The sequence below is a fragment of the Macaca mulatta genome, chromosome 4 (assembly GCF_049350105.2).
Source record: "Macaca mulatta isolate MMU2019108-1 chromosome 4, T2T-MMU8v2.0, whole genome shotgun sequence".
Taxonomy (NCBI): Eukaryota; Metazoa; Chordata; class Mammalia; order Primates; family Cercopithecidae; genus Macaca; species Macaca mulatta.
In genome coordinates this window covers 134,520,904-134,535,933 of record NC_133409.1, presented here as the reverse complement: position 1 = coordinate 134,535,933, position 15,030 = coordinate 134,520,904, and the positions used below count along the sequence as shown (strand labels likewise).

The window sequence follows — 15,030 nt, the reverse complement described above, 5'->3', positions numbered from 1 at the left end:
CAGAGGTACAGGAATGGCTAAAAGACTCAACAAGACAAGCAACAGGGAGCCTCAGGAGTGGAAAGCCATTATGATTCGTAGGCCTGGGGAGGCGGGAGGCCAGAGGAGGGAATTCCTAGAGCCAGGTGCCAACTGAGGCATAAGAGAGAATGCCTAACAGGAACTGCAGTCAGACAAAAGCAGCCACTGCCAGGAATGTGACTGTGCAGGCAGAGAAAATGAATACATCTCCTCATCTCTCTATCCTCCCACCCTCTCATCTCCTGCCAATGACTCCCATTGGAATAAGCCACTTGGAAGCCAGAGTCAAGACAGTCTGCAGAGGCCAGCTTCCTGGGGCAGAGAGTAGGATGTGGAAGAACAGAGAATAACTCCAATGGGTGATAGGGGACAAATGGAGGGCAACCCACCCACCTAGGCTTAGCTCTCTGATACTGCGGTTTTGTTAATTGCATGGTATCAGGACTTACTCCATTTTCATGGGTTGTATATGCCAGTGGCAGATGTCTTAAGGTTCTGACTTGTTTCTTTGACTCTAGGTATAGCCCAAAAGTCTTCATTCAGAAGACCCAAAAGTCTGCCTCTTCATTCAGAAAGAGGCAGTTTCACTGTTCCCTCTCCCCATTTCACAATGTGCCCCTAACATCCAATTCTAAAGTTCTCAGCTAGATGAGGAAAAACAAAATAATTACTGTATTTTGCCTCTTTCTAGATTTCTAGGTATTAGTGACATTTCTAAAGATTTTGTCTACTCTATAGTTTGGTTAAAGGGAACAGAAAAGGAGAATAAACTTGAGGATCTGTGCTCTGCTGCTGCACTCTACTCCATTTCAGAATTTTTGATTTCTTTTCTTTAATAGTTTTGGATTGTCCCTTTTCTCATTTTTTTACAACTAAAGTAATTTCAATATTTTGTTAGATGCTGAAAATGTTCTTTAATTCATTACCAGGTAGGTGAGAAATCCCACCAGTGTTTCTCTATGGATAAGCATCTGATAAAGACTGCTTTTCTTATTAATATGATAAAATAATCTATATACTACTACTATCTCATACTGATAATGTCAGAGCACTTCATAAAGGTTTCTAATGTTTCCATAATATTCCTTTATATAGTTTATTATCTACTTTATTATTGTTTGACATCTATACTTTCCATAGTCTTTTTTTTTTTACTCTGTATACAACTGCCATGAGCAACCTTGTACCTTTTGATTTTTTCTGTGCTTCCAGTTATTTCTATATGACACAGTTCTAGAAGTGCTGCAAGTGCCGTAAAAGTTTGGCTTTACCTGGTTATTTAAAGTTTCTTACCCAGTTTTGTTTATTTTCCTAGTTTCTTTATCCTGGCAGCCTCTGACAGTCAGCTGAAATTCTCTCTTTGGCTTTTTGGTGAGTCACAAGGTGGATGAGCCTCAGGCATACCTTCACCAAGTGCCTGACACAGCTGCCATCTGCACATGCTCATCCCTATTTACTGTTTACATTTCAGATGTGAGTCATCATCTATTACCTGGCTTCAGTTGAAACCTGCATGCATAAAGGGGAAAGTGTCCAATGCAGAAGCTTTAGAGAAACTGGCCAATCCTCAGAGGAGCCAATGAACATGATTTAAAGTTTTTTATTTTTTTAAATATTTATTTGTTTATTATGTTTTTTCATACAGGGTGTCACTCTGTCTCCCAGGCTGGAGTGTAGTGGCACAATCTTGGCTCACTGAAACTTCCACTTACTGAGCTCAATTGATCCTCCAACCTCAGCCTTCTGAATAGCTGGGATTGCAGGCATGAACCATCATGCCTGGCTATTTTTTGTATTTTTCACAGAGACAGGGTTTTGCCATGTTGTCCAGGCTGATCTCGATGTTGTCCAGGCTGATCTCAAACTCCTGATCCACCCACCCCCACCTTCCAAAGTTCTGGGATGATGAAGGTGGCTGCACTAAACAATTAATTTTCAATGGAGACAAAAGAGCCTTCTATTGGAAGAAGATGACATCTTGGACTTTCATAGCCAGAGAGAATTCAGTGACTGGTTTCAAAACTTCAAAGGACAGGCTGACTCTCTTGCTGGGGGCTAATGCAGTTGATGACTTTGCATAGAAGCCAATGCTCATTTAGCATTCTGAAAATCCTATGGCCCTTAAGAATTATGCTAAATCTGCAGTGCCTGTGCTCTATAATTATATGGAATCACAAAACCTGGATGATAGCACATCTGTTTATAGCATGGTTTACTGAATATTTAAGCCCACTGTTGAGATCTGCTCAGACGAAAAGATTCCTTTCAAAATATTACAGCTCATAGCAATGAGCAATGCATCTGGTCACTTATAGAGCTCTGATGAAAATGTACAGTGAGATTAATGTTACTTTCATGCCTGCTAACATAACATGCATTCTGTAGCCCAGGGATTAAGGAGTCATTTTGACTTTAAAGCCTTATTATTCAAGAAATACATTTTGTAAGGCTATAGCTGCCATAGATAGTGACTCCTCTGATAGATCTAGGCAAAGTAAATTGAAAACCTTCTGGAAAGGATTTGTCATTGTATTGTATTTTGTTTTATTTTTGAGATGGAGTTTGCTCTTGTCACCCAGGCTGGGTCCAATGGTGCAACCCGCCTCCCAGGCTCAAGTGATTTTCCTGCTTCAGCCTCCCAAGTAACTGGGATTACACCCACAACCCCACCCGGCTAATTTTTTTTTTTTTCCAACAAAGACAGGGTTTCACCATGTTGGCCAGCCTGGTCTCGAACTCCTGACCTCTGGTGATCTGCCTGCTTGGCCTCCCAAAGTGCTGGGATTACAGGCATGAGCCACCGCACCTGGTGGATTTGTCATTTTAGATGCCATTAAGAACATGGGAGGAAGTGGAAATATCAACATTAATTGGAGTTTGAAACAAGTCGATTCTGACCCTCATGAGTGTTTAAGACTTCAGTGGAGGGAGTAACGGTAAATGTGGTGAAAATAACAAGAAAACTAGAATTAGAAATGAAGCCTGAAGATGTAACTGAATTGCTGCGATCTCATGAAAACACTTTAATGAATGAGAAGTTGCTTGTTATGGATTAGGCAAGGAAGCAGTTTCTTGAGGTGGACTCTACTCCTGGTGAAGATCCCATAAACATTGTTGAAACGACAACGAAGGATTTAGAATATTACATTATTAGTTGATAAGGCAGCAGGTGGATTTGAGAGGACTGACTCCAATTTTAAAAGAAGTTCTACTGCTATCAAACAACATAACATGCTACAGAGAAATCTTTCATGAAAAGAAGAGTCAATCAATGTGGCAAATTTCATTGCAGTCGTATTTTAAGAAATTGCTTTAGCCACCCCAGTCTTGAGCAACCACCACTCTGATCAGTTAGCAGCCATCAACATTAAGGCAAGACTTTCCACCAGGAGAAAGATTAGGACTTGCTGAAGTCTCAGATAATTGTTAGCAATTTTTAGCAATAAAATATTTTTAATAAAGGTATGTACATTTTTCAGACATAATGCTATTATTGCACATTTAATAGACAACAGTGTAGTGTACTCGCAACTTTTACATGCACTAGGGAACTGAAAAATTATTTCGACTTGCTTTATTGCAATCTTATATTATTACGGTGGTCTGGAACTGAACTTACAATATCTCAATATCTCCTAGGCATGCCAGCGTGTGGAAATGCTCTGAAAAAATTAAACTCCATTCAAAGATCAGCTCTTTCACCAAGATTGCTCCACTGCACTCCAGCCTGGGTGACAGAGCAAAACTCAGTCTCAAAAAAAAACACAAAAAACAAAAAAAACAAAAACGCAAAACAAACAAAAAAACCCCCAAACAAACAAACCAAAGATCAGCCCTTTCTTATTTTAGAAAAGCCACATGACATACTTAAAAAAAAAGGTACAGACCTGAGTTCAAATCCTAAAGAGTAAACAGACAATAACTGTTTGCTTTATTCTTTTTTTCCCTTCCATAATATCTGTATTCAGGCAGGAGGAATGGACTGGTCATTAACTAAAGGGAAAGCAGTGGGGTGGTTAATGACAGACGCTGTGAAATCTTCCACCCCTGAGATCATCTGAAGTGTATACCCACAGTCTGTCTGGGAACTTCTACAACACTTTGTGAAATCTCACTTGACGTCTCAGTAATTCATTACAAAGTCTAATTATGCAAGTAGCAGCCGCAGACTATCAGCTGACCAAGCTGGTGATTGAAATCCTTCTGGTTGGCTGATAAAGTTCTGTCTGGAGTTTTGTTTACCTTTTTGATTACTGTGATTTGTGACTTCTAGTTCAATACTTTTTTTTTTTCTTAAGTCAGAGGTGCGGTTTTAAAAATTTATTTTCAAAATTGTCTTGTAAAATTGCTTGTCTCCATTGCTCTGTGTGTGTGTGTGTGTGTGTGTTTCAGTCAAGCATTTTTTTTTTTTTTTCTAAAGGAGCCAAACACTGAACATGTCCCAGCCTGCAGTTCACATGTTTTCCTTTTGCCTGTTTTGTCTTACATTAGGAAGTTGGGCCTGTAGTCAGTCAACTGTGTGGCTTTTAGAAGAAGAAATTCTATATAGAAACAAGAAGAGATATTCTGAAATTAAGTTGCTCACAAAGATGAGACTCGATCTGTGGAATCTGGAATTTTGGAATGCTTCCTGTCATGTTGATTCGATCGGCTTTGATTCTTAGAGTCTTACAGTCTCTAGGGAGAAAGCCCCAGTCCGAGTTCCCAGAGCCCCCGGGTGTGCATCAGATCTGTCATACTGTGAATTCCCAGAGTTGTGAGGGACTGTGGGAAAGAAGCCATCCTTGTTCTAACTGCTAGGACATCGCTCAGACATAAGGGGCTCATTTTTTGTTTGTTGAACAAACGTATAGATTAACGTCTTAAGTGGCTTCTTCAGGTTTGGAAAGCAGACAGCAGAGAATGGGTTGGAGGGTTAGAAAGGTTATTTCTTTGTAGATCTAGCCATCTTACTAGTATACTTTGCTGTTCCTTTTTTGTTCCCCTCCCCTCACCCCACATTTTTTTCTTTTTTCTAAATCAGGGAGAGGGAAAACAGTTTCTTAATTTTTATTTTAAAAAATATCTAATACTTTTGTATTTGGCACATTTCACCATAGGAAATTGCAATACTAATGAAATTGGGTTTTTTTTTTTTAATATGAATCACATGAAGTGACTTATTTTTAGGTTGTATGTTCTTGACGGGTAAGCCTTTTCTGAAATAAATGTCTATAATGAATTTTTTAGCTTAGGACGTGGGTAACCAACATTTCAAACATTTGTTTGAGAGGCAGGAGTTATACTAGAGTTACCCCTGCTCACCCGGGGGAGGGAGGTCAGAACCACTAGATGCCTGTGGCTTTTCACAAGAAAATGAGGACAGAGGCTCTGGCGGATAGGAGGTGGGTGGTCAAAAGATTAGAGTCACACTACTGTTTTACCACTACACTTTCTGCTTCATAGAACTAGAAAAAAAGCTAATGACTATGGTTTAATGTCAACAACTCTGAAAGAAAAATAATTTCATTCAAGCCCAGATTAAAACACGCTACTTAATTTAAAGGGCAATCAGTTTTATCGGCTAAGTTTTTTAAAAGGTCAACTTTAAGAAATGTTTCTTCCAGTTAAAAGAAATTAGATAAAGCTGAAAAACACGCTAAAAATTAAAATCACACTGTTGCTGAAACATGGAAAAAGACAGCATGTCAGAGTTGTGGTCCTCAGTTATTTTATTACAAGGTAGACTTGGGAAGTAAAGAAAATGTTAAAAACTTCTGGGCTCTGTGCAGCAGCATAACTATCAAAAAAGGCCATATTGCAAAGTATAATGAAGGTCACTTCCACGGAGATCACAAAGCCCTCATTTGGACACAACGGAAGTATAATTTTAGTAATAATCAAAAGCATTTTTGATAAAAATTATAACAACTATATTTAAAATGCAAAGCAAAATGGCAATTTAATAAACAGATTTTCAACATATTACATTAAAATTTGAAGCAAATAGAATGAGTTTCATCCTGATTTGCAGAACTCAGCTGATCATACACCTTTTTTAAAAAAATATCTACTTGAGCTTCCGTGCTGAGTAGTGCTAACATTATGAAAGTTTGTTGTCTTGTGTCATCCCCTAAATCATTTTTTAGAATTAGTTTTAATTAAGAAAAAGAACATTCTGTATGAGGAGAGTTTTGAAAGATAAAATCAACTTGATTCAGAAAAACATGGAGTCATCCTTAAGTTTCATGAGCATTATGTCATTAAATTCATCAATGGCTTCAATTTTTTCCAATTTTGAATATTTTGCCCAAAGCAGTAATTGCATTGGTGATGATTCTGATAGGTCAGTTTGATGATTTTTATACCATAATTTTCATGTGTTTGAATAACTTAGGTAGGAATAAAGGATGAAACTATGGCTGGCAATTTTACTTGAAATTGTGTGTCCGTCTGTATTGCTACAAAATACATTTAAAGTGATGAGTAACAAAGTAGCCTCTTTGAGTAAGAACTACAAATGTTTGGATAGCTGTATTAATACTAGGCTGAGATAGGCAATACAAAATATTTTAAATAATCACTGAATTTCAGTGGAATTTTAGCTAGACAAGTATTTCGATGGAGGAAACATGATTGGAAAATGAATTTTGCCTAGTCTTTCAAATAATGACATTGTTTCCTATGGAATTATGCATGATTGGGCTAGAGTTCTTCTTGGCTAAAAATGGTCAAATAGCAAATATAAACCATTGTGATTGCTTCTGGCCTTTGTGGATTACATTCAAGTCTTCTGAATCCTTTTAACTAAAAATGAAGAAACAGCAAATCACTTTCAAGGATGATCTCAACTCAAGATAAAATATATTAACATTATTAAAGTATAATACTAAATTTCTTAGCTTAGGTAAGTCCTCTGTAGAGCACAGACTCTGATGCAAATTATGAGCACTTCCCACCCACCTCCCCTCCATCCCTCCTCCCTACCTTCCTCTTTCTTTACTGAATATACTCTGTGCCAACCATGTGTCAAGCACTGTTTTAGGTGTCGAGGAATCAGTTTAGTTTTGATATCAGTCCTGGTAGAAATAACAATAACAGACCATGCTGAAGATCGGTTTTGAAGAAATCACCAGTTACCTATGAACATACGGCTCCAGAGTTAGGTGGGAGTGAGGAATAATAGGCCAAGCCCCTTCAAAAGATATTTCTAGGTTGAGTTTGCCCATAGGAACCCCAGCTCATCTTCTACTGTAGCCATTCACAGACTTCTCAGCCCTGCGTAACCCAGAGACTGAAGCATCATTCCTGCTCCCTGAATACAGGCTGTTATGTATTATATCCATGTGGGCAAGGTGAAATCTGGCAGGCAGTAGCTTCCTTTGGAGGGGTTCTCATGTTAGGAGTGACGTGCAAGCTAACAGTAGAGGGTGGGGGATATCTCAGCAATTGCCTCTGTCTCCCAATGCTGCCTGTGCTCTCACTGCAGCCTCCTAGAGAACGAAGTTAATGGGAGGTCACAGGACACTGCCTCTGGAGCAGAAAGGTCTGAGTAGGCAGCATGGAAGAGGAAGACTGCCCAGTCTCATAGGTGAACTGATTGGGTCTGCAGTGGCATGGAGCCTATGAAAGCTTCAAATTGGAGACATTTTGCCTTTTTATTTATTCTTGTAGAAACAAGAAAGTCAGCTGTGTGGAAGACAATGACTCATACACTTTTGCTGTACTGCTTGGTGTTTCTTTTGCCCACAGAGTCATGTAGGACGTTGTACCAGGTAAGAAAAGGGGAAGGAGTGGAGGATGAGCTGGTGGGGAAAGCAAATGGACAAAAAAATCCATCAGCTACCAGCTCTCAGTTACCAGAGAGCTGAAGTATAGGGCAAAGATGGTGATAGAGTGACTGGCCCAGCCAGAAGTAATTACAACTACAGCTAACCAAAACCCACTTTAGCCAATAGCTACACATTGTTTGTCTCTCAGCCTTTTCCCATGAGTTCCTGAGATGCAATGAGGCTCAAGTGATTTAAGAGTAATAAATACTTTGTTCTATATCTTCTGATAGTGAATGTTTCAGTTGTTCATAACCAGGGTGGTACCATTTCCTGGGTGCACTTGAAAATGTGGGGGTCGTAAGGGTTGCCACAATGACCAGGAGGTATTCGTGGCATTTAGAGGTAGGGCCTCTAAAGAGATAGGGCCTAGGAATGGCCTGGCATAATGACGCATTGTCCCATCCAAAATGGCAATAGCATCTCCCATAAGAAACCTGAAGAAACTCCCATAAGAAACATCTCCCATAAGAAACCTGAAGAAACTCTCATAAGAAACCATAACCATGAATGGGTTAGAAGGAGCAATGAGGAGCTAGAAGGAGCTAGAAGGAGCTGGAAGGAGCAATTCAGGCAGTGGTTAAGCGAGGTCTCACTGGGACAGAATTTCTGGCAATGGACTATTTTAAATTTTGTAGGACAGGGGGCCCTATGGCTCTTTCTTAAATATTTTTCCTGACACCATAAGTAATTTTAATTTCCCTGTTAGTTACTCATTTAAAATAAGCTGTGGAGGAGCACTTGAAAGAGGATACATGAAAACATTTGAGCATCTTCTGAAGAGAGTACTATTATTTGACCACAAGTTCTGGAAGGGAGCTCTGAGATCAACTGGCGAAACTCCACGCCCTTATTTTGCAGTTGGGGGGATGGAGACCCATGGTGTGAGATGTGATTTGCTTGAAGTACATACTTACTCAGTTACAGGGCCAAGGCCAGAACCCCTGTTTTCAGATTCTCGGCTTCTTGATCTTTCCATTTTAATGTATGTCTTCTCAACAAGAGCCTTTTTAGGAAAAAATGACTTTGGAAGTTCCTTCCAAGAGTTTTTCAAATGATATTTACTTTACCCTCAAGTTAGTTTGTCTTTGCATGGGAATCTTCTGCATGACTCCCCTTCCCCACTAATACTAAACAGGTACCTGGTTTCTGGGAGAAGTTAGAGACTCTTGGAAAGACCATTTCCTGAAGGCTGTCAACCCTCCAGTTTGTTACTAATTCCTCCTTTCATTCCATTTCTGCATTCACAGTTTTCTACAAGACAGAATGTGGACAGTAGGTAGAGCATGGGAGGTTGGCTTTGTTTCTCTTGATCATTGGGATTTACCTTACTGGGAACATTCTATCCTTCTCTTCTCATTAGACAAGCTACTGGGTGCTGAGCTGCTGAGCTGCTGATACTGCTGGCTCCTGACCTGCCTATGCACCCAGGCAGCTCAGCAGGTTCAGCAGGTTGCCAGTTTGCAAGCCTCTTTTTTTCACAGTATTATGTTGGGGACGGTTGGTATCCCAAGCTAAAGTAATCTATACTGGATGCTACACTAGAAATGAAATAACCAGAGGAGTATGTGATGTGCTTTGCAAATTAGATGGGAAGAAATTAATCATATCCTTCCCTTAAGAAGGCAGAGTTTTCAGAACTACAAGTAAACAGAATATCATGGTTTTCTGCCCATATACATGATAAATATAATGTGACTTCACTAGAGTTTATTTAATGGACCAAATATCATCCAGAGTTGTTGACCTATAACTGCATTTATCACAGTGCATTAAACACTGTGGTCCTATCAAGATGGTGTTGAGTATCTTGAGATGCCTGTATTTCCTTCCACTCATCCCCTCTGCCTGTTGCCATTGGACACAGGCTGGCTGTTTAGAAAAAACAATATTGTAGGATCAGGAGATCTAAGTTCTCATCCTAGCTGTAAGGGGCATTTCCTGCATGGACTTGTACAAATCACTGCAATATCAAGCCTCATTTTCCTTAACTGTAAAATAAAAGGGCTGGATTGGATGATCTATAAAGTCTTCCAAAATTCTGAAGATGTTATTTTAGCATTCTTGTTTGGTGCAAGAATTTTAATTCTTCCACTTATAAAATAAGGCTTGATTCTCTGGACTAGAAAATGAAAAGTCATCTTCTGTCAGTGATTTCACAGATATGAATCCTCAGTGATACTTTCTTGACTTCGGAGAGATCCCAAAAGCTCAATTCAGATACCCCACAAGTTCTTATTCAGTAGAGAAAACAGGGAATATTCAGCTTTGTTTGTTGATAACATAGAGAGAAGTAAGGTTGTGAAGAAGAACCCCATGAGTTGGCATGAACCGCAAGAGTTAGTCACAGAGCTGTGTCATCGAATTTCCAATTTCTTCCTCAATGGATTAGAAATTGGAGCCCAAGTTGCAGTAATTGGGTCAAGGCTCTTCTCAGCCACTAGGAAACACTATTCTGGTGCAGAAGCAAGAAAACTGAGTCTTTCTCTTTCTCCTCACACTCACATACACACATGTACATATATGTCAGTGTATATATATGCATACTAAAATGTATATATGCATACACACATATGCACAAGACACTGAACTAGCTACTTGGAGGAATATACTGAAGCACAATACACAGTACATGTTCTTAAGGAACTTGCGATTTAATTGAGGAGTTAATATGCTTCTATAAAAAAGATTAGATAGCAAAATGGCAGGTCAGGTGAGAATATGCCAAGCATTGAATGTGTGTATGGCTGTATGGATGATGATCCCTGTAGGAGCCAGAGGAAAAGATGTATCATGTACAGAACTGGATCAGGAAAGATCTCTTGGAAGGGGGAAACGTGAGCTTTGTATGTAATTGACGTTTGACATTCGTAAGTTTATGTGCAGAGTAATGACAGTAGTAAATCCTTAAATAGACTTATAGTATTCTTAGAGCCCATTCCTAGTGCTTTTCATAGATGAGCACATTTACTCCTCATAAACATGCTCTAGGGCAAGTATCATACAATTATAGTACTATAGTTCCTACTCTACTTTATGGAAGAGGAAACTGAGGCTCAGACGGATAACGTTTCCCAAGGTCTCAGATGTTGGTGTTGAGATTTGAACCCAGGTTGTCTACTCCCAGAGTATATCCCTTGACCACTATGTGACACTTTCTTAGTGAAGGGTCAGATATGGTCTCAATGGATGGGACAAAGAGGGGGTTCTAATTAGGACTGATGGAGATGCTCATGGTGTGCAGGAGCTAAGTTTTGGGGGAGTTCTCCTAAGGAAAAAGAATGCAATATTACACATACAAAACTAAGGGAAAAGTGAAAATTTATTTAGAATGAGAACAGGAATCACAACAAATTTCAAATTTAGAAATGCTGGATAGTATTATTTAGCATTATTCAGTAATAAGACAATATTTTTTATTAATGAAATGCCCACCTTTTAGTTCCTACATTTTTGACCGCATACTTGCATGATCTTATTGTTTTTTCTATAGAGAGAATAGAAATATTATTCAGTCTTTCCTCCAGCATTATTGATCAAATTTGTTTCTCATTATTCCTAGTTTAGAAAAGTATCTTTCAGTTTCTAATTTATTATTAGTAATGGCATGTAAGCATGTTAGACTGTTATCAAATTTGGGAAAATTCTATCCAATTTATTTCATATGTGAGCTGCAAGGTATCAGGGAACTTAGAATTTTCTTGTTCTGTGAATAATTGTAAATGTTCTTGGCATTGATATCACTTAAGTGTTGATGTTCTCATTGTAATGCAGAAGTGACTGGAAACTACATAACTATATCCTACTAAATTCAAACTAAACGTATCCCAGCTTAACTTGTCCAGAATCCATGAATAGATATGGCTTCTCTAGTGATACCCAAAATGAGAGAGAGTATGAAGGAGGCAGAACTGAAATGGCACAAAATGATGGTCTTAACAGATGGTAGGTGGTTAAAACATTTTGCTTTTGATAATTTAATAAAACATATGATCACATGAACACATGAGATGATCTGCTCATTGCTAGATCCTTTCCCAGGGCTTCAAAAGGTCCCATATGAGCAAGGCTCTCTGAGGCTTAACCTTTGTCAATTTCTTGCTCAATCCACTTCTGCTCATAACATGTTTCCTGGATAGAACATAGACTCTTCTTACTGGAGAGAGAGGAGTGCTCCTACTGGGTAGCAGTGGGAGAGAAAGTGGTCCAGGCTGAAGGGAAAATGGGGTCATGGAGGAGCCGTAATTCATGGACTCAGCTTTGGGTGGGCCATGCTGGTATCATAGTTAATTTAACTGTGGTTGTTTGTGACTAACGTGAGCTGTTGGGCTGGCATACCAACAATTGATTTTGATGCAAATTTTGATTTTCCCTTTCTAGGCTGCCAGCAAAAGCAAGGAGAAGGTGCCTGCCAGGCCATACGGTATGTTGGCAGCAGCTACTTATCACATGGAAGTTTTGCTGTCCATCTATTGTAATAGAGGGCCATTCTCAGCCCTCTGTCCTGTGGCATGGCAGATGGAATCCTTGATGACTTGCATTTGGACTCTGATTATTTCCTTCATATTAAATTGTACCTTTGCCTTTTTTTTCTTTTTGACGTTTACGTTAGGGGGTACACGTGCAGGTTTGTTACACTGGCGAGTTGCGTGTCACTGGGGTGTGGTGTACGAATGATCCCACCCAGGCAGTGAGCATAGTACCAGGTAGTAAATTGTACATTTCACCCCACCCTGTTCCTCTCTCCTCCCAGTACCCTCTGCTCCACCCTTGTCTGAGAATTCTTTGCCATAGATCCTTTGGATTGAGCCCATTCAAACTGGTCCAGTGGCTAGAATAGATCTGTGAGAAGTCATTGATGATATAACATATTATAGAGTTCCTGAGCTGAGAGACTTCTTAGCAAACATTGGAAGCAGTGGATTCCAACTAGAGCTGATCTGGGGAGCTTCAGGGGTCTGAGGAAGTATTCAGGGGTTCCTGTGAGGGTGTGAGAGTGACCTAGTGGACTGCACTGTGGGTTTGTCCCTCTCACTTCACCTGGGACAGTTCCAGATTTTTTCGGTTGTTGTTTTTTTAGACAGTCTCACTCTGTCTCCCAGGCTGGAGTGCAGTGGCACGATCTTAGCTCATTGCAACCTCTGCGTCCTGGATTTAAGCAGTTCTCCTGCCTTAGCCTCCCGAGTAGCTGGGATTACAGGCACACGCCACTATGCCCAGCTAATATTTTGTATTTTTAGTAGAGATGGAGTTTCACCGTGTGGCCAGGCTGGTCTCAAACTCCTGACCTCGTGATCTGCCCACTTTGGCCTCCCAGAGTGCTGGGATTACAGGTGTGAGCCACTGTACCTGGCCATGTTCCACTTTTATCTATTTTATACACTGCAGTTCAGGATAAGATTTTGTTGGAAACAATAACATTTTGTTGCTAAAATAGATGATGACCACTGATCCATTTCAGTCTTCCTCCACTTTAGGAAGAGAAGACACTGATGTCTTCAGTATTTATGTGCTGTCACTGGCAGTGACACCTTGGTGACTGGCCCAAAGGGCCCAGAGCCCAGACCTTCCCATCTGATACGGTCTCCTTTCATTTTCCGAGGTGTATGCGATGGTGTCTGTACAGACAACTCCCAGTGTACTCAACCTTGCCCTCCAGACACTCAGGGAAATATGGGGTTTTCATGCAGGAAAAAGACATGGCACAAGATCACTGACACCTGTCGGACTCTTAATGCCGTCAACATCTTTGAGGTAATATCTTTTCTTTGCAATATGGATTCTGATGTGCACTGTATGAGCCCAGTGGAGGCTCCCCTTGGCAGTGGATATTGCCCTCAGTAAGAGAGAGGACGAGCATGTGGCAGGGCAGCGTGTAGGGATGGGTGAATAGATAAGCATCCACTAGTCTCATTTTCTATGCAAAAATAGCCTTCTAAACTTGGAGTATGTGAAAGTTTGTGCTCATGGACTCCTGGCCATGTGAAGGGGCAGGCTGCAGGAGGGCCAGAAGGGGGTCCTCTAAAGCAAGGGTTAGTAAACTTCTGTAAAGTGACAGACAGAAATATTTCAGGCTTTGTGGGTCACATGGTCTCTGTCGTGCCTACTCGACTCTACCATCGTAGCATGAAATCAGCTGTGGATAGTGTTTAAATTAACGGGCAGGTTGCATTCCAGTAAAACCTTATTTGCAAAAGCCAGGCAGCCGGTCTGGGTCCATAGTTTGCCACCCCTGCCTTAGAGTATGGGAACCAGAGTCTGAATCTATGGGAGATACTTTCTATTGCTATTTTCAGTCTTGGTGTTCCAGTTGATTCATCCAAATCGAGTTTCAAATTTCTATTTTTAAGATAGACTCATCACTCATGATTTGCCCTTCATAAATATTACAAATAAGCTTAAATGGTACTAGAAATTTCTATATATACAGGTTATCTGAAGTGATATGCTGAAGATAACAGTTGTTATTTGGGGAGAGGGGGATTAAAGAATAGGTAGATGGGAAGTAGGGACTTTTATTTGCTGGTTCATGCAACTCGGTGTTGGTCAAGTTATTTGACAGCAGATGTGACTCTGAAAGTGTAAAACAGAAAAACATTATGTTAGGCTGTCCTAAGTTTTAGTAAAGGTACTTTTACGTTTAACACAAAAATAAAAATTATAAAAATTTCTTTCTTTTTGCCATATCGTAGGAGGATTCACATTTGGTTCAGCCATTTGAAGACAATATAAAAATAAGTGTATATACTGGAAAGTCTGAGACCATATCAGATATGTTGCTACAAAAGTGTCCCACAGATTTGTCTTGTGTAATTAGAGGCATTCAGCAGTCACCCCGGATACCAGGAAACATTGCCATAATTGTGCAGCTCTTACACAACATATCAACAGCATTATGGACAGGTGTTGATGAGGAAAAGATGCGGGTGAGTGTCCCTGAATACTTGGAAGAACATTATCTCAGTGGGAAAGGAATGCAGGTTAGTTCGAGTATTATGTGAGCTTCTTAGGGACTAGGAACCATTCTTTCACATCAGTATTTCTAATGTCTAGCAAAGCAAGTGTTCAGTAAAGAAAGGATGAATAAATGAATGGAAAAAGTAAACATATTTAATCAACAAATATTTATAGAGAGCACTTACTTGGTACTGTAGTGAATTTTGGAGTATGATTTACCAATGTATCTTTTGGCTACTGAATA

At 39.8% G+C, this 15,030-nt stretch overlaps 1 protein-coding gene across 3 annotated transcripts in view; it reads left to right on the top strand.

The window, feature by feature from the left end:
* The window catches only part of ADGRF2 (adhesion G protein-coupled receptor F2), a 39,462-nt gene that overhangs the window by 6,925 nt on the left and 17,507 nt on the right, over positions 1–15,030 (top strand). For all 3 annotated transcript variants that reach the window (XM_078001330.1, XM_078001329.1, XM_078001331.1), the window contains exons 2-5: positions 7,675–7,775; positions 12,210–12,252; positions 13,432–13,583; positions 14,522–14,755. In XM_078001330.1, coding sequence (XP_077857456.1) covers positions 7,704–7,775; positions 12,210–12,252; positions 13,432–13,583; positions 14,522–14,755 — 501 coding nt within the window. In that variant the 5' untranslated portion in view covers positions 7,675–7,703. The remainder of the gene's footprint in view (positions 1–7,674; positions 7,776–12,209; positions 12,253–13,431; positions 13,584–14,521; positions 14,756–15,030) is intronic.